The sequence below is a fragment of the Poecilia reticulata genome, linkage group LG12 (genome assembly GCF_000633615.1).
Source record: "Poecilia reticulata strain Guanapo linkage group LG12, Guppy_female_1.0+MT, whole genome shotgun sequence".
NCBI classification, from domain to species: domain Eukaryota; kingdom Metazoa; phylum Chordata; class Actinopteri; order Cyprinodontiformes; family Poeciliidae; genus Poecilia; species Poecilia reticulata.
Genome location: NC_024342.1, coordinates 5,137,922 through 5,155,460, shown reverse-complemented (window position 1 = coordinate 5,155,460; position 17,539 = coordinate 5,137,922). Strand labels below are relative to the sequence as shown.

The window sequence follows — 17,539 nt, the reverse complement described above, 5'->3', positions numbered from 1 at the left end:
GTTCAGAAATTTCTTTCTGTGTCTTACCCTCTTACTTGAGGGCGTCAATGATGGCCTTCTGGACAGCAGTCAGGTCAGCAGTCTGACCCATGATTGTGGTTTTGAGTAATGAACCAGGCTGGGAGTTTTTAAAAGCCTCAGGAATCTTTTGTTGATTCAGATGATGAGGTTCATTGCTCGTTCAGAGAACCTTTTCATGATATGCGAATTTTTTGAGACAGGGATTTTGGGTTTTCATGAACTGTATGCCAAAATCATCAGTATTAAAACAATAAAACACCTGAAATATTTCAGTTGGTGTGCAAGGAATCTAAAATATATGACAGTTTAATTTTTATCATCACAATATGGAAAATAATGAACTTTATCACAATATACTAATTTTTTGAGAAGGACCTGTATACAATGTCACCATGATCTAAAACAGTCATCAAAGTTGTAGAACAGTTTTTCTTGACTTAGTTAAAAGGAAAAAACAAAGAAACAGATGCAAGAAAAAGGGTTGTTCTAATTCAGGTTTCTTCAGTAGTTGCTGAATGCGTGACTTTCATTGATGAGGATACCAGTATGTCTGTGCTGAGACACAAGCTCCATCTCTCAGCCTGCAATTTATCAACTTTGATCATGAATTTAAAAATAGCAGTGGTTTCGACTTGTCTATATTCAAAACGACATTTGAGTCACCAGAGCGGTAATGAGGACACTAAGCAAGATCACTAATGCAGATGATAAATGGCAGTAGTCCAAGGACCTAACCTTGAGGAACACCCTTAAAGTATGTTCAGCTGTCTAGAAATGAAAACATCTGTCGATTATATATGCTGAGACATGTTGGAAATAGAGTTGTGAAACCAAGACGTAGCATGCTGTGCAACTCCTACATTAAACAGTTTCTGTATGAAGAGGTTCTGGTGTTAAGTGTCAAAGGCCTTTAACGAGTGGCGCAGTGTTGCTTCCTCTCAAGAGATTAGATAAAAGTCATCCACAAACTTCAAAGCTGCTGTGATATTTTGTAAAACCAGATTGAAGACTAGATAACATTGTGTGAAGTAAAGTACTCTTTCAATAGCTTTTGCTGTGCGGATTATTCACTATACTTTCAAACAAAGACCAATGTTTTTCTGGGTCCAGAGCTTTACTTTTTGTGTCACACCAGAGGTCGGATGAGTTGTCTGACCTGCCCAAATGAAGCAAACTATCTGATTACTCCGGCTTGTTTAAGTTGGTCCAAACACCTCTAGTGCGAAGGCGCCCTTAGTCATGCCTCATGACACATTCCTTTGTCTTGATGGAAAAAGCATTGCTCATCAACAACTGCTTAATCATTGGGAAAAGTTGCTTTTGGAAGATTTGACACCATTCATCATTCATTCTTGGTTTGTGTTTTTTGGGGGAATTGTGAAATCTCTTGGTCCACACTTGAATGCCCTCCAGAGGCTTCACTGTCAGCTTGGCACAGGACCGGTGAGTGTCTTACCTTTTCTTCATCAGGACCGTCCTTTTCCTTAACGTCCCAAGCAACCCTTTGGAGTCCAATCCAGCAAAATGTCAGTGTGAGCTGCTTGCTGTTTTTCTTGGAAATAATTTGCTCATTTGTTGCCCTTAATGATACCAGACAATCATCCAGATGTGTCTCTCTTACAAACTCACTTAAAACATTCCTTCTGCCATTTCTGACCACTGGGGTGAACTCAACCGCTTGGTTAAATCTTGGAATTTGCTGGACTACGTTGGATACTCTCGTCACAGCAACTCTCTCGTCGAAGTCCTGGATGGTTTGATAACTAGTTGATTTTGGTGCAGTCTTACTTACAGAGGTTTTCTCACATGTGGTACCTTTCTCACGCAAAGTAATGATAATAGCACTTGTCTTCTTATAGGTAGACATGGGAGAAGTACCCAAAAATTCCTCTATTTCAACATATTTTTACTTGAGTAGAAGTGAAAGGTAGCCATCCAAGAAATTACTCAAGTAAAAAAGTTTTTGATAAAAAAGGCTTATGGAGAACTGAGTATCTGATCAAAACATCAGTCGTTTAATATTCAAAAATCACATCATCAGATTTGTGAAAATAGAAAGTTATGTCGAAATGTTGGTATTTTTAAGAACTCAAATGAAAATTATTCATAAATAATATAGCTGCAAAATAATAAAATCAGATTTTCTAAATCAGTTTCTTTCAATATAAAACTTGTGAAACTGTAACAAAAACTGCAAGTGTGTGTTTGTTCCTGGTGAATTTTTGGTAAAACAAACTCTTTTTTTATTAAGCGACGGCACTTACAGTGGGGTAGAGAATCCAGAAATCTTACTCAGTTAAGAGTATCAATACTTTATTTTACTCAAGTTAAAGTATGAAGCACCCAAGCAGACGTAACTAGTTACTACCAAACTCTGCATGGAGGTAAACATGACTGACGAAAAGTTATACTAATCCCTTCTAGATCAATCATTCTGATCGTCGGACGTATTCTTGTCAGATGAAACTTTGTTTTTTGAAATTATGCCTGCATATCATTTGGCTAAAACATCCAATGCACATTTCTAGCGGAAAAGAGCTGAAGCAGTAAAGCAAGCAATTTCAAAAGTGTGAACATACTCTGACTGCACCGTCAGCAGAGAAGAAGGTTAGCACATAGCCAGAGATGGCAGCGGTGGGGGGTTGCCATGTCAGAGTGGCGCTGTCAGTTTGAACGTTAACAGTCATCAGGTCGCGAGGAGGATCCAAGTCTAAAAAAGAAACACAGTAAAGTTTAGAATAAATGTTGTGGAAATATTTCTTCCTCCGTGTTGCCTGACCTACCTGTGGAGAATTTAGTAACAGTGGACGCACTCCTCTGAGCTTCTTTCATACCGTAAACCCCAACCGTGTAGAGAGATCCTGGAACCAAGGTGTTCATCTGGAACTCCACTACGTTCCCAGAAACATGCTCCACCACTGGGGATGCTGGGGCGAAAACCAAATGGCACAGTCCAGTCAAAGAGATCGAAACGCAGTGTCAATCAGGAAGGTTTTCAGTTGATTTCTGAGGGAGAAAATCACCTGCGTCGGCGCTGTAGGTGATGACGTAGCCGTCGACAGTGGCTACAGACGGCTGCCACAGCAGCAGAGCCGACGTGTCAGTGACGTTGATGACAGTCAGACCTTGTGGACTGTCCAAAGCTGGAGGACACACACACACACACACACACACACACAAGAAAAACAGGCTTTTTTTTATTTACTAATGTTTCGACAACAAGATGGGAAAATTCTAGGAAAAAAGGAAATCCAACCTGTGGTAACCGTGCCGGTGCTGGGCTCACTCTCCTCCAGGCCCTTCAGGGAACTCACCGTCACCTGGTACGTCTTTCCGGGAAACATATTGATCAGCACCGTCTCAGACACGCTGCCGTCCGCCGTCACGATCAATGGGCTTCCTGGGAAAGAGAGGGAACAAACAAACAAACGGCGGTGCCATGGTGACAGATCACACTGCTTTTATTATTTGCACTTCAGCACCACTGTGTGGTGCGGCACACTTTAAAAAGTCTGGAGCTGCAGATTAGAGGTCAAGCTTTAGAAGAGCAATTCTTGGAAACTAAAACACGTCACATAGTGCACATTAGGCATGTTGAATGAGATCCAATTTATTTAATCCTAATCTGAAACTGATATGTCACAGGATTAAAAGATGTATCCCAAGGAATCTGGGGGTGACCATCATGTCTGCATCAAACTACATGACAATCTGTCCAAATGTCATTAACATTTACAAAAAAAAAATCTAAAACGATCGTCATTGGCAGAGAGCTTTGACTACACACTTAACTCTGCCAATGCATTTTTCTTCAAAATATGATTTCATTTAAAGTGAGATAAAGAGGTTTTCCAAAGCTGTAGCATTTATTGTCATAAAGCCTTATAACACAAAGAAATAACTAACCAAAAAAAAAAGTCTCACTTTTTGTACCAAGTACTGATTATTCGTGGAGAAAAAATGACCCAACACATACAGTAACTACAGTATTTTCCGCACTATAAGGCGCACCGGATTATAAGGCGCATAGAATAGATGCTACAGTAGAGGCTGGAGTTACATTATGCATCCACTAGATGGAGCTGCACTAAAGTGAATTTCAACAAAATAGTCCGACTTCGGACTATTTTGGAGAGCCTTCCGCGACTGGGTCGGGGTGTGGCCGGATGATGGTCATCCTTCTCCGTTCGCGCACAGAATGTTCGTGGAGAACGTGGTGCTAAATGACCTGCAGATGACCTGATTCTAGATGGTCGGTAGGGCGATAGGTCAGTCAAACTTTATTAACAGATTACAAACCAGCGTTCTGACAACTATCCCAGGATGCACCGCGCGCATCTTCTTCTACGGCCGAAAATGATGTCGGCGGCTGCTTACCATAGTTGCTAGACCTGTTGTGGTTCAATATTGGTCCATTTATAAGGCTCACCGGATTATAAGGCGCACTGTTGGCTCTTGAGGAAATTGAAGGTTTTTAGGTGCGCCTTATAGTGCGGAAAATACGGTACATCAAAAATTTGTAAATCTTCTGACTCTTTGGTTTGACGAAAGCATCTACTCTTAGTTACTGGAAAATGTTTCTAGGAGAAATATGTTGTCTGCAAAACTTACAATGTACAAGAACTTTATACAATGTATAGCATATAACCATATAGCATTGTGGTTTGGATCCGTGTTGAACCAGTCAAGCAAAACTTGAATGGTACAAATCATGTAAAAAAAAACACATTAAAAGCATATATCAGTGAGTCAAAAAAAAAGATAAAAAACTAAATAACATAAACTATCTATTTGGGAAAACCTGCAGCAAACAGGTCATGTGACCAAGTCTGCAAATGCTAGAAATGTTGGTCTCTAACCCAAACACCTCTCAGGAGAATACTGTTGGGTTTTGGTGCTGTTCTGCAAAAGAACCACTAGTCTCTTCAGATACATAGTCTAAAGCTGATTTAAATTGTCAAACTTATTGAATATAAAAAAATACAACAAAATAATGCACGAACATCTATAAAGTTTCAAGTTGTTTCTGCACACAACAAAAACTACTGTAGTATCCCGTTTCTGACTAATTTATGTGATTTTTGCTGCACATTTATACAAAAACACATCTAATCACCACTGCGCAGTGAACTTCAACCATCAGAAAACTACAACACATGACATCATTTTTACCTCCTTCAAAGGGCACGTAGGTGATCCTGTAGTTATCCACCGGAAAACGTGGAATGGACCAATGAACTACGGCGGTGGAGTCAGTCACCTCGGTGAAATGCAGTCCCCTTGGCGCACTCAGACCTAGTGGAGCGCAAAAGTGAACCCACAGATGGTGAATTCCTGAGAGGAAAATGTCAGGAATCCATTAGACCTAATTCCATGCGACATGATTGGCCTGAACCAAAGGATCAAAGATGATTAGTGGAATTGTCGTATCATCGTGCTAAAAGAACGCTTGGAAAGAAAGGAGAGTTAGTTTGAAAATATGACACGGCAGCTTTTTTTTTTTTCATATACCTGTCTGAGCAACCCCTGTTATAGGCTGGGAACGCTGGTCCAACGTGAGGCCGTAGAGCTCAAATTCATACTCAGTGCCACTCATGAGCCCAGTTATGACCTTTGTCCGCTCACTGCCGTGAACGCTGTATTCCTGCGGATGAGCTAATCTTTTACTGTCTCTTATTTTGATCACAAATCTATCAAACTGGTCTTCGTCGGCCGTCCATGACAGGCGGAAGCCGTCGGCCGTGATGTCCGAAACGAAGACCTGATCCACTTCTGGCTCTGCCTCTGGTTAGACAAGGAAACAGGAACAGGCAGCAATGGGTTTTTGGAAACAGTGATCATTGTGGAAGAGGTCAGATATCAGAGAAAGTAGGTTTATGATCCAGGCTGCTCAGGTATCCGTTAGTGTAAATCAGTCCGAAGACGACCCAGGAAGCACATACAAGAAGAAGAAGATGAGAGGATTTTCTTGTAGTTGTTTATTGATGTCAGTGTCGGTCGAGAGTCCCCCATGCAAACTGGATTCATTCAGCGCACATCAAAGACTATAAAACTATTTAAGAGGTTTAAATCAACAGACAAATTCATGCTCAGAGAGTCTGTTGATGTATCAGTGTTTTCCTGTATTTAAAAAAAGTGCTTTGGGACCTGAGCTACAAAACAGTAGCAGAGGTCAACAGCAAGGTAGCATCTGCGAATTTACAACGTGAAGGAAAACACGTGGCAAAATATGAAACCAAGCAAATATGCTGGCTCATATTTTGAAGGAAAGAAGAAACCCGAAGGCGTTCCATGTCTCTTCTTTATGCCGATGCAGCTGGATACCGAGAGAAGGCTTGAAATAAAGGAAGAGAGGAGAAATATTTCCACTATAAATGAGAGCTGGGGTTAAAAAGAAAGTTGAAAAACATGGTGCATCCCTGACTGAAATCTTCAAACATGGGAAAGAGTTACAGGCATTCACATTTCACACTGATGGATTGTGACCAGGTTGGATGTTGGACTGCAACATAGAGCGAAACTAAGTAAGTAATCGATTAAAAGTGACATACTGTTTTTTAGCTTTACATTATGTTACATATAATGTTATTCTCTCATCAAAAACATACCTGGAGCATTGCTTCAGAATAGCCAGCAGCAATTAGCAAATTAGCTACTGTGTATCTGTTGAGCTTATTTTATGAGCTGCTTCTCAGTGAAACACTGGTAAAAATGTTGTTAAAGGGTTAATAGAGGAGCCTTGTTGTGATCACTTCCTGAAGGCGGAGTTTCAGAAAGACCAGGAGTTTCTTAAAGAGACAGAGGCCCGATTTCAAGGCATTAAATTATGAAGTCAAATTACTTTTGAGTCATCTTTGACATATAGCATTTTCATAACTGAAGGCTAGATTGTGCTGTGAAATGGCACCATGGGGCTGGAAAACACACTACCACCCCTTTAAGTTTGGAAAGTTAGTTTAAACTTGGTTGATGCAAGTGTTTCCAGTAGTATGCTGCCAGGGATAGTTACTTCATGTAGTGAAGATGGTTTCATGAAGGACATCATTGTTCTGGAACTGACATTTATTCCCATCCATCCCTAAACATTTCACTGGGATTTAAATCCAAGGATATGTGGGATGTTATTCTCCTAAGCAGGGGGTGTTCTTCATCAGATGGGTGTTGTGGACTCCATCGTTGTCCCATTGAGAAATTCAGCCATGTTCAAAGATAAAAGACCTTTTGTCTTTACAACATTGTGAATGCATGACATGAAATGACATGAAAGCCATTTGATGACCTGATGAAAAGCCCGTTCACAAGTGTTTAAATACAGTTCCAATAACTTGGGTCCTCTATTTTTTTTATGTATTATTATTTTTTATTTGTCTTTAGCTCCTTTTTCTTCTTACTGCCTTTAAAGCTACAACCTGGCTATAATCCATCAGCACCAAATGTGAGCACTTGGAATTAATCCTTCAGTCCGTAGATTTTAATCATGATGAAGATGAATGCATCATGTTGCGATAGTGAAACTTCCTAATTGGATCTTGAGAGATAAGTTTATAGGGCAGCTGAAACAAAACAAAAAATCCCAGAAGTGTTTAGTAAAACGAAGGGCCTCTCAGCGCACTGTAAGCGGTACCTGTCACAGCCACCATAGTCAGGGGCCGAGAGAGAAGCCCCGACTCAGACACGCCGGTTAGCTTGACCTCATAGCCAATGCCGGTGATGAGGCCCCAGATGTCCAGGTGACTGTGGTCTCCTGGCACGGTGAACTCCTGAGGCTCCAGCAGCCAGCCTGAGTCTGTCACCACTATGTGAAAGTGGCTAAAACCGCCACCAGAGGTGGATAACTCCTCCTGTTGCGGCGGCGGCGGTGGCTGCTGCCTCACTTCCCAGGACGCTCTGAAACCGTAGGGGGTTACGTTGGATATGGTCAAGTTTTCCACTTTAGGTAAAGGAGCTGGGAAGGAAGTTGGGTGTGGGGGGAAGGGGATTGATTGGAGGGGATATGACATTTCATTTAGGGAGTACGATGTATGCAGTGGTTGCAAAAGCAAATACATAGTTCTTTCAAGAGTGTGCCAAAGTATCTTAAAAAAAAAAGGTCAAAGATGCATTAAAAGTGCAATATTTTCAATATCTATCAACAACACAATAAAATAAAATGCGACATGCATCATACTGTTTAATTTTAAAGAAATGCAAAAAGCTTTTTTATCTTAGACATATAATTATAAGAAGCTAAGTATAAAAGTGGGGAAAATGAACTCAACAATGTACAAAAATGGTTTTGCCATAACCACATTATTTTATATCATTTAATGCCTCTCTACTGTTGCCGTATCGCTGTAAACCTGAAGCCATTAAGCATACTACTGACTAAAAACAAATGCATCAGTGGGTCTTCAGCTTCCTGTTAATCAAATGTATTTGACTTTCATGCATTTGTTTGGTGTGGACTGCTTTCTATTGTAGCTTAATATTACCACCTTCCTAAAATAATGGCATAAGTCAGTTTTAGCCGCAGGCTGGCTGCTGGAAAGTGTTTTTGGCAAAAATAATCACCACCTCTTTTTTGCTAAAAAATAACATAAGTTATTACCTTAGGAAGGTGACGATATGCCTATTTTCTTTTAGAGGAGCGTCAAGTTGATGAAATTAGTTACTTTACGTCGCGTTATCTTGTGATTGTCCAGTTGCAACTATGCGCCCTCATGACTATGGTGTTCATTGTGCTGTTTCAGTTTTGAAAATATGAAATCTACAGCAGAAACTTTGAACATCTTGGTTTCTACACTTGATTCTTAGTCTGAACATAAGTAATCACAGTGGACCCCTGCCTATACAAGTTAATCGCGGAAATCTTTGCCTATCCTTGTCTTTGTAGAGTACACCTAAAATATTTGAAAGAAAATGCAGCTTGAGAGGCTGATAAGCCCAGGGGCATTCCTACATGACATGCTATTGACTGGTATCTCCAAAGCACCCAATCTAGAAGTATTTATCTTTCCTGGATCTCATTGGCGGTACCCCAAAAGACTGTAAATATTAGCTTCTTTCGTAGTGCTAAGATGTTTTCCACTGTGTATATTAATGCGTAGAGGGGGTCTCGAGTGTTCACGATTTTTAGTTCAACTATACAACAATGCTGTGCCAGCCTTCATAATGGCGGCAAATAACGCCTAAAGACAGCATCTACGTATAAGAAGAAATAAACTGCTGCTGGTGATGCATGCCCATTTGGCTCTAAATGCATTTTTGGATTCAACCAAACTTTAGAAAATTTCTTAAAGTAAAGGATATCAGTAAAATACGTTGTACCTGTGACAGCATGGACGAACACAGACGGAGTGCGACGGCCATGAGAAATACCGTACACTTCAATATCATAGCCCGTGTCATCCATCAGGTTAGGGATTGTAATGTTACGGGCTTCACCGGGCAGCCTGAACTCCAGCGTGTCAGACTGCTGCTCCGAGTCACTAACCTGGACAACAAAGCCATCAAAGTGGCCAGACAATATGTTCCAATACAAGCTGAGGTAATGGGGGTTAGCAGATGAAGCAACTATCGGCCCCAACTGCGGGACGTCCTCTGAACAAGAGAAGAATGTGTTTTGAGTTACTTTGTCCGGAGCACATTTACCGTCCAATACAGTGCAGTGTTACTGGGATACCTGTAGTAGCTACAGCCAGGAGAGGCTGTGTGTTCTGCCTGCCGTCTTTACTGGCGTAAAGCTTTATATCGTAGCTCGTGTTCGCTTTGAGCCCCGCCATTACCGTGGCGCGAACATCTCCGGGCAGAGTGCGCCCCATCGCCTGCGACGGCAAAGCAGACTCTCTGACTTCGACTACAAACGTATCAAAGGCCTTCTCTCTCGTTCGCCATGACAGAGAGAATCTGTCTGAGGTAACATTGGAAACAACTAGATTGGACAAATCGGGCTCCTCAGCTATAGGGGAGAAAAAAAATATAGTACACATTCAATGATGTTACAAGCTTGTGCTGGTCTCTTTCTTAAAATTTCATGCCTAAAGACCTACTCAACTACTTCAGATTTCTACTTAGTAAAATACAATAGAAACAACTTTTGGAAAATACAGTCAGTTTCCCATGATCGGCAATATACCCAAGAAAAAACTAAGCACAGACCGCAATTCAGTCGCTTGTAGGACTGAATTGCGGTCCTACAAGTAGGAGTTGCTTGACATGCTTTACGCCTCTTTGAAACATGAATTAGTTTGTTCAGTATTTGATGGGACTTCCACTAGGAAATCTAGAACATATTTTCAACTTTTAAATTATCTTGAGGTGTAAATCTTCTTTCTTATTGTCAGACGAACTACAGATTGGGTGGGAATGGCCTTACAACTCTTCCCAGATGGCTGGGCAGAAACTATTCTTAATCTCTCACTAAAATGATTCAGTTTTAATGATAGATCAAAGGTAGTCACAGTTCAAATTGATTAATCAAGTATGAAGTTATTGTGTAAGGGTGTACCTAGTTTTCGCATGGCAGTCAGGGAAACTTGATTTTTTCCAAAAGTTGTCATCACTTTGACATTAAAACAAAACAAAACAAAAAAAACTAACTCCCTAACTTTCTGTGACATTTTAAAGTACTTGAAGTCCAAATACCTGTTGATGCAACAATACTGACAGGTCGTGTTCGAGATCCCTTGTACGTCCCATAGAGGTAGGCTATGTAATCAGTGCTGGGCCTGAGCCCTGTGACATCATGGGCCGATACATTTTGAGAAATGTTGTACTCCTTCAGCTCCATGAGCCAGTCTGAGTCAATTATCTCCAGAACAAAAGCATCAAACTCCCTCTCAGTGCTGTTCCAGTGGATCGTAAAGCTTTCGGACGTTAAGTTTGAGACATACAGTTTGCCAACCACTGGTCTAACAACTGAAGAAAGAAACCACAGTTAGAAATGTATCAGTCATTCTGTAAAATGAATATATCAGAAACACATCTCAAGTGTTATTAGCAAATGCTTCCATTGACTTATTGTTAAAAGAATATTAAAAAAAAGGCTCACCATTAACCAAAAGCAATACCTGATAGTGTGAGCAGCTGAGTAAAAGTCACATGCATATATCTGCTTAGATACTAACTGAACTGAACACACCAGTAGTTAAATAGCAGCTTGGAATGAACGCAAATTACACCTGCTAGCTCTTTCAAAAAGGATTAATACTTACAAGCATCAATTAATTTCAGGACAAGTATTTTAGGAAGTTTGTGCTCACATTGCTGAAATCTACTGTTGTAAAAGTCTAACCAAAGTATTTGTTTTTAATGTTGTCAATGTGGTTAATGAAGGGTCCATGCCTGTGGAGCACTACTTGATCATGCAGCACATCACTTATGTTATGGACATATTCTCGCAACATGCGGAACAAATGTTTCAGCTACTGATTTTGTTTGTATTTTACATGCAGCGATGCAGATAGACAACTTAGTGCAAACATGCACTTGGTGTTAAACAAGGTGGCAGAATATGGTTAGCCTCTTTAGGTTTTTTTTTTTTACCTTGATAACAGAAAGAAGATTTAATCATTTGCCACCTAGTGGTTTAAAAAGGAAATGAGGATATTTATTTTTGATGTTCCGGGACAAAAACAAAAACAAAAAAAACCACCTCACTTTTATTCACTTTCAGAGTTCAGCTGAGATGAATACTCACACATGCCATGAGCACATGGGCAAATGATTGCTCAAGGTTAATCAACGACACACTGAATGAAGGTTTGAAATGGTGACGGAGTCGGGCGGATGGGGCAAAATGAGCGGGAGGGAGGTCGGGGAGAGTGAGTTACTGTTTTTTGCTTTTGCAATCACTGTAGCACATCAGCGACAGACCTGACCACGATGCAAGTATGATGGTAGGGGGGAAGAAGGACGGGCTTCATGCACTTTGGAAGTCGGGATGGGAGTAAGGACAAAATGTTTGCTCCGCTCGACGATGCGGTTCCCAGTAACCTTCTCCTTCCCTTTCCTCAATGAAACGGAAACAGTGACTTGAGGGGTGAAACAGGTAATGCTGGTTAGGATGCAGCAGTTCAATGCATTGAGGCCACGGCGTCAGAACGTCATACCAAAAACACAAACCAGGTTATTGCGATTGACTCAGTTCATGCAGCCAAGAGTTCACGCTCCATTGTGCGTTGGACATACGAGTTACGCGTTTTGGTGCTTTTTAAAAAAAAAAAACAACCTTGACTGAAGTAGGAATGATGTAATGGAAAGTTTTAACTGCAACGCGGCAAGTTATGGGTACCTGTTGTGGCTTCACGGTACAGGGGCTCGAGGTAGGAGCCCTGATGCATCCCGTACAAGCCAACCATGTAGTTGGTATTGGGATTCAATCCGGAGATGACCAGGCTCGACGCGTCTCCAGACAGAGTAAGGTTCTGTCTCTCTGCGAGATCCTCCATGTTTATTACCTCAATGACAAAGCTGTCAAAGTCTCCCCCTGTGGGGCTCCAGGATGCTGTGAAGCTGTCCCATGTAATGTCAGACAGGACCAGGTTCCCTAGCGCTGGCTCCAGCCCCGCTGGTAGACAGACAAATCAAACTGGGATCAGTTGGGCTGTAGGAAAGACCATTCTTTTTTTCAAGTTCCACTATACGACAGGTACAGTCACGTGAAAAAATTAAGACCACCCATGTTCTTTTTTTTCAAAAGAACATAATCTTTGAAAAAGAAAGTTATTTACTCAGAACTTGGCCTTGTTTTACATATTGAACAAAAGATACTACTAAGATTGACTAGTCTAACCAAAGTTAGGACACTCTAACAGCCAGTGTTAGCTTGTTAAGCTTAAACAACTTTAGTGAGTCGGTTCTTGTAGCCATCAGCCTGAACAGGCTATTTCAAGCAACCCAATAAATTTTAGGAACTAAAAACCAGGGCTTTGACTGAGCCCAAGAATTTCTGTTTCGTGGTGGGTTTCACCAGGTTGGTTTTGGGTCGTGGTGTTACAAGATCTAATTCAACTTTATTTTATTTTATTTACAGATGCTAACCTTCAAAGAATGTGGATTCTTTGGAGATTGAAGATCAAGTCCTTCTGCAGCAACCATGACATTTCCACTTCCGTACTTCACAGTAGACATGAAGTTGTATGTTTATGAAAACATGTCTTGTGCTCTGGTGTCCAAATCTATCGGAAAGAACATTACGGAAGATCCCAAAGTAGGCCCTGTGAGGACAATTTCAAGTTCTTGTAAACTTTTGTTGTCTTTCTGTCTACACTTGGTGTGAAATTAGCTCAGACCTGAGCATGCTGGCTATTGTTTAGAAAATCAGGACAGTGGAATCGGTGAGTTCAGATTGTTTTGAAGCCTCTTTCAGCTTCTAGTCTTCTTTCTGAAGGCCTCAGACATGTCTTTGGATCCCAACACAGTGTTCACTTGGTCTTCAAAAGTCAAGAGTTATTCCTCTACCGGAATGTCGTTTTATAAATAAGTATGATATATCAAGGTTTAATTGTTTTGATGGAATCCGTAATTTTTTTCAGTACCACTAAACTTGATCTTGGATACTCTTATGTCAAAAGAGGATGTCCTAATGTTTTCATATGACTGTATATATACAAACTATACACAGATCTTTGAGGTTTTATTTAGTGTTTCTTAGCTTGTCGCCTCAATCAAAAGCAAAAGTTTCAAGCCAATTTTGGGGACCATTTGTTCAAAATTCAAAAGGCGTTGATCGTTTTACCTGTTCTAGTTCTAAAAATAAAAAGTAACTTGCCATAAATATTAGGAAAGGCAACACCTTCACAGTTCTTTCCACCAAACTCACTTTGAGTGCTAAACCAGATCCTAAAGCATCAGCAGCAGCAGACAAGAGGAGCATGAATAACTCCTTTGTGTGGGCTTATGGAGATCAATATGTTTCTTGTTTAAAACATCCAATTTACTTTTATTTTTAGGTTTAACTTGAGACAAAAATAATAAAAAATACTGAACTCTAAAAAAAATCAGACTAACACAACATTAACAATGAGACTAAATATATAAATGTTGTTTAAATGTCGTCCATATAAGTTCAAAATACATCAGCACGAGGAGGAAAAACTAAAAGAAATAAAGTTTGGTAATAACAGAACAATGACGTGGCTCGGTCTGTGGAAAACCAAATTGTTTCATTCATTCGTTCATTCTGGGTTCCTGCTGGAACTGGATCTGATTTTGCAGCAGAACTGTTTTTAGTGGGGAAAAAACAAATTCTTTCAGTAATCTGTTTTTTTGCCAAGTGCCAGTGGATTTTGGGAAACGTTTATATTTCTGTGTGAAAGTCAGCCAGTTGGTGGATTTTACCCACAGATTTTGGACTGAGTAGAGGGATTAAAATCCTTGGACTCGTGCTTTCTTTTCTGCCGCTCCAATTGCTCTCATTTACTTGAATCCTTCTTTGCCATCCAAATTATACGTTAGTTTTGCCACAAGCAGAACTTACTAAACATCTTCAGAACTGCGTGTCCGACCTTCCGAATCTGAACTTTTGTAATGAAGACGAGGCAAGGAAATTTAAGTCAGGACTGCAGCAGAGTATAACTTTGTGGGCGCCTGATGTTTTCTAGAAAATATACTTTGACAGAGGGCGAATTTAGCTCAAGCTAATATTGTAGAAACAAAAGAATGTTTTATATCTAGTAAAAAGCCTGAACTACAGCAAATTCAGATTGAACAGCATGTATACCCGGAAGGCTGGTTCTGTGATTAACTCATGTCAGCCGTACTGTGGAGATTCACAAAAGAGCTCAATAAAATTTCACAGTAATGGGGATCTAAAGTAAGATTTTTTTGGGGTTTGGTATAATAAAAACAACAGTTGTGCATCTGATCAGCTTCATTCTGGCTGAATTTTATATAACAGCCCACAACATTTATAACCTTATAGACGGAAAGATGTTAGCCTGAAGCATTTACATTCATTTACTTTGTTATATTTTATCAAATGTGTAACTTCACTGAATCCTATTTCTTTTATTTTGAAAATAATATTGAAATAAATAATCTGAAAATAAATTGATAGAACAATGAATTGCTCTAGATCAGTGGTTCTTAACCTTTTTTGAGGTACCGAACCCTCGTAGTTGCACATGCTCATTCACCGAACCCTTCTTATTCCACCCCCCTGCCCCCTCCCACCCACAAAATACTTTGCGGTATTCTGATTTAGTAATGTAATTATATTAGCTGTGTAACCACCCCCACATCACTAGAGGCAGTACCAACCCCGAAAAGATGTGACTAAGGAGCAGCTTTAGAATATAGAATTTGGTAAAAACTGTGAACTTTGCTGAAGTAAATAAAGACACAAGTTCAAATCCATGCTGAGAGTGAAACTCCTTCAATCAGGGCTCCTCCTCCGCAGCCCTGATTGGCTAAGCAATGTAACGTGATCCTCTGCAGCAAGTGATGGCAAAGCGRGGCGTCATCACRACTTTACACAAGTGTGTCTTTACCTCCGCGGCAGAGGCTCCGCCGAACCCCTGAGACCGACTCACTGAACCCCTGGGGTTCGATCGAACCCAGGTTAAGAACCACTGCTTTAGACAATAATGATAATACAAATTATGTGTAACTATTTCCCATTCTCCATGTTTTCCAACTATTCAGATCAGTTACCTCTCCATATGTAGGTTAGACGTCGCCTAAAATTTAAGGTTCATAATCACAAAAAAATTATTTGTGAAATTTAAAAATGTGTTTTTTAGAAATTATGATTTAAATTATAGTTGTTTTTAGGTTGTTTTTATTTTTTTTTGTGTGCAAATTTCCAGTGTATTTCCGGGCAATTTTGGCATTTATGTCCAAAAAAGTTTTGTACTTGATCCAAAACCTTCTGATTGTTTGGTCCCATTGCTGGTCAGTATCTATTCAGAGGTAAGGCAAAGAAAACCTGTAAAACAGAAACATGAACCATCTTTGGCAGGAAAGCAACCGTTCACCCAGCATGAGCCTCTGACATGACAGACAAACAATGAGATGAGGATGATGGGGTTGGGATGATGACGGTGGCAAGAGACATTTTGCTCGGTGTACCTGTTGCAGTAAAAACTCTGAGCGGTACAGATCGCCTCCCTTCCATCAGCCCTTGCAGTGTTATTTCATACATCGTCGAGGGCAACAGCCCCTCAATTTCGGCCTTCCTAAAACTCCCGGGCAATTCGTTCGCTTGAGGCTGCGCCGCTTCAGCCGACACGGCAACCATCTCCACCAAAAAGCTGTCGAACGCGTCGTCATGCGCCGACCACGTCAGGCTCACGCTCGTGGCGGTAACGCTGACCGCGAGGCCGCTTATCAGCTCCATGCCTGAGCTTTCGATCTCGGCCCCAGAGACCATCGCATCGTTTTCTGAGGGCGATTCACTGTGAACCTTGTCGACACGTTCAAGGTTCTCTTCCTCCTTGGCGGGTTCTGGGGCCGCCGGGGCTTCTTTGATGCTCAGCGCGAGAACGTCTGGGGGTGCTACAGTGGATAAAAGCTGGTTAAATTTGTGAATTTCCTGCTAAGTTTGTTGATAACTGAAAAAAACCAAACAAAACAAGAAGAGCTTAAATAAACAATTCTGCACAGACTTTTCTCCAAGCTCAATCTAAGCCGTTAATGACACTTGACTGGGAGCCATTAACGTCTTGAAGGAGCTGGGTAGCCCACCGCAGTGGAAGTACGCAGCTTTCTTCAACTAGCAAAGCCATGCACAGCCGCTCAGCTTCCTGCTGCTCTAAACCAAAGCTAAAGAGTCAGTCGGACGGATGGACTTGTGAGTGACATTTGCCGTCTTTTCTTCTGACTGCAAGAGATTTATTAGATTGTGGGAATGGAAGTAAAGTAATGAATCAAGTAGCAGGAAGAAGAATAAACTGGAAAAGTATTCACACACCCCTGAAGCCTTTCACATTTTTTACATTCCAGTCTCAACCCTCAGTGTTCGTTGGTGAGATTTAATGTAGATCAACATACAGTTTGTGTAAAAAAAAAAAGGGGAGGGGGGGGCAGTATTGTGTATTATCCAGGCACATAGATCCATTTTATATCACAACAGTTGTTTAAAATATTCTATACATACATATACACTCCTGATCAAAATCTTAAGACCAGTCAAAAAATTGCAAGAATTAGCATTTTGCACTATTGGATCTTGAGAAGGTTCTAAATAGAGCTTCACAATGTTAAAGAAAAAAAATCAATACAAGAGACAAGAGAGGGGAATTAATTAAAAACTGCATTTACACTAAAACATGATTTTTTCAGCTGATCAAAAGTTAAAGTCCATAGTCTTAAAAAGCCAAAAGCTGTGCAAAAATCTGGATTCCATGTCATTTTCTGTCAAGTCTGTCAAGACCTCCTGATGGCAAAAGCAAAAAAGCTCACTGACTTTGAACGTGGTAGGATTGTTGAGCTGCATAAGCAAGGCCTCTCACAACGTGCCATCGCTGCTGAGGTTGGACGCAGTAAGACAGTCATTTTGCATTTTTTAAATGATCCTGATGGTTATGGAACAAAAAAG

General features: G+C 40.6%; 1 protein-coding gene across 8 annotated transcripts in view; it reads right to left on the bottom strand.

Annotated features, from left to right (window-relative positions):
• Positions 1 to 17,539, bottom strand: part of tnca (tenascin Ca) — a 60,678-nt gene that overhangs the window by 6,715 nt on the left and 36,424 nt on the right. For 3 of the 8 annotated variants that reach the window (XM_008423452.1, XM_008423454.1, XM_017307974.1), the window contains 12 exons: positions 16,072 to 16,497; positions 12,293 to 12,568; positions 10,645 to 10,917; positions 9,683 to 9,958; positions 9,328 to 9,600; positions 7,646 to 7,966; positions 5,533 to 5,805; positions 5,194 to 5,316; positions 3,278 to 3,421; positions 3,045 to 3,164; positions 2,805 to 2,948; positions 2,601 to 2,731 (listed from right to left, as the gene is read on the bottom strand). In XM_008423452.1, coding sequence (XP_008421674.1) covers positions 2,601 to 2,731; positions 2,805 to 2,948; positions 3,045 to 3,164; positions 3,278 to 3,421; positions 5,194 to 5,316; positions 5,533 to 5,805; positions 7,646 to 7,966; positions 9,328 to 9,600; positions 9,683 to 9,958; positions 10,645 to 10,917; positions 12,293 to 12,568; positions 16,072 to 16,497 — 2,780 coding nt within the window. Of the gene's footprint in view, positions 1 to 2,600; positions 2,732 to 2,804; positions 2,949 to 3,044; positions 3,165 to 3,277; positions 3,422 to 5,193; positions 5,317 to 5,532; positions 5,806 to 7,645; positions 7,967 to 9,327; positions 9,601 to 9,682; positions 9,959 to 10,644; positions 10,918 to 12,292; positions 12,569 to 16,071; positions 16,498 to 17,539 lie in introns of those variants that run through there. The other 5 variants (XM_008423455.2, XM_008423456.2, XM_017307975.1 and 2 more) reach the window with 5 other exon arrangements.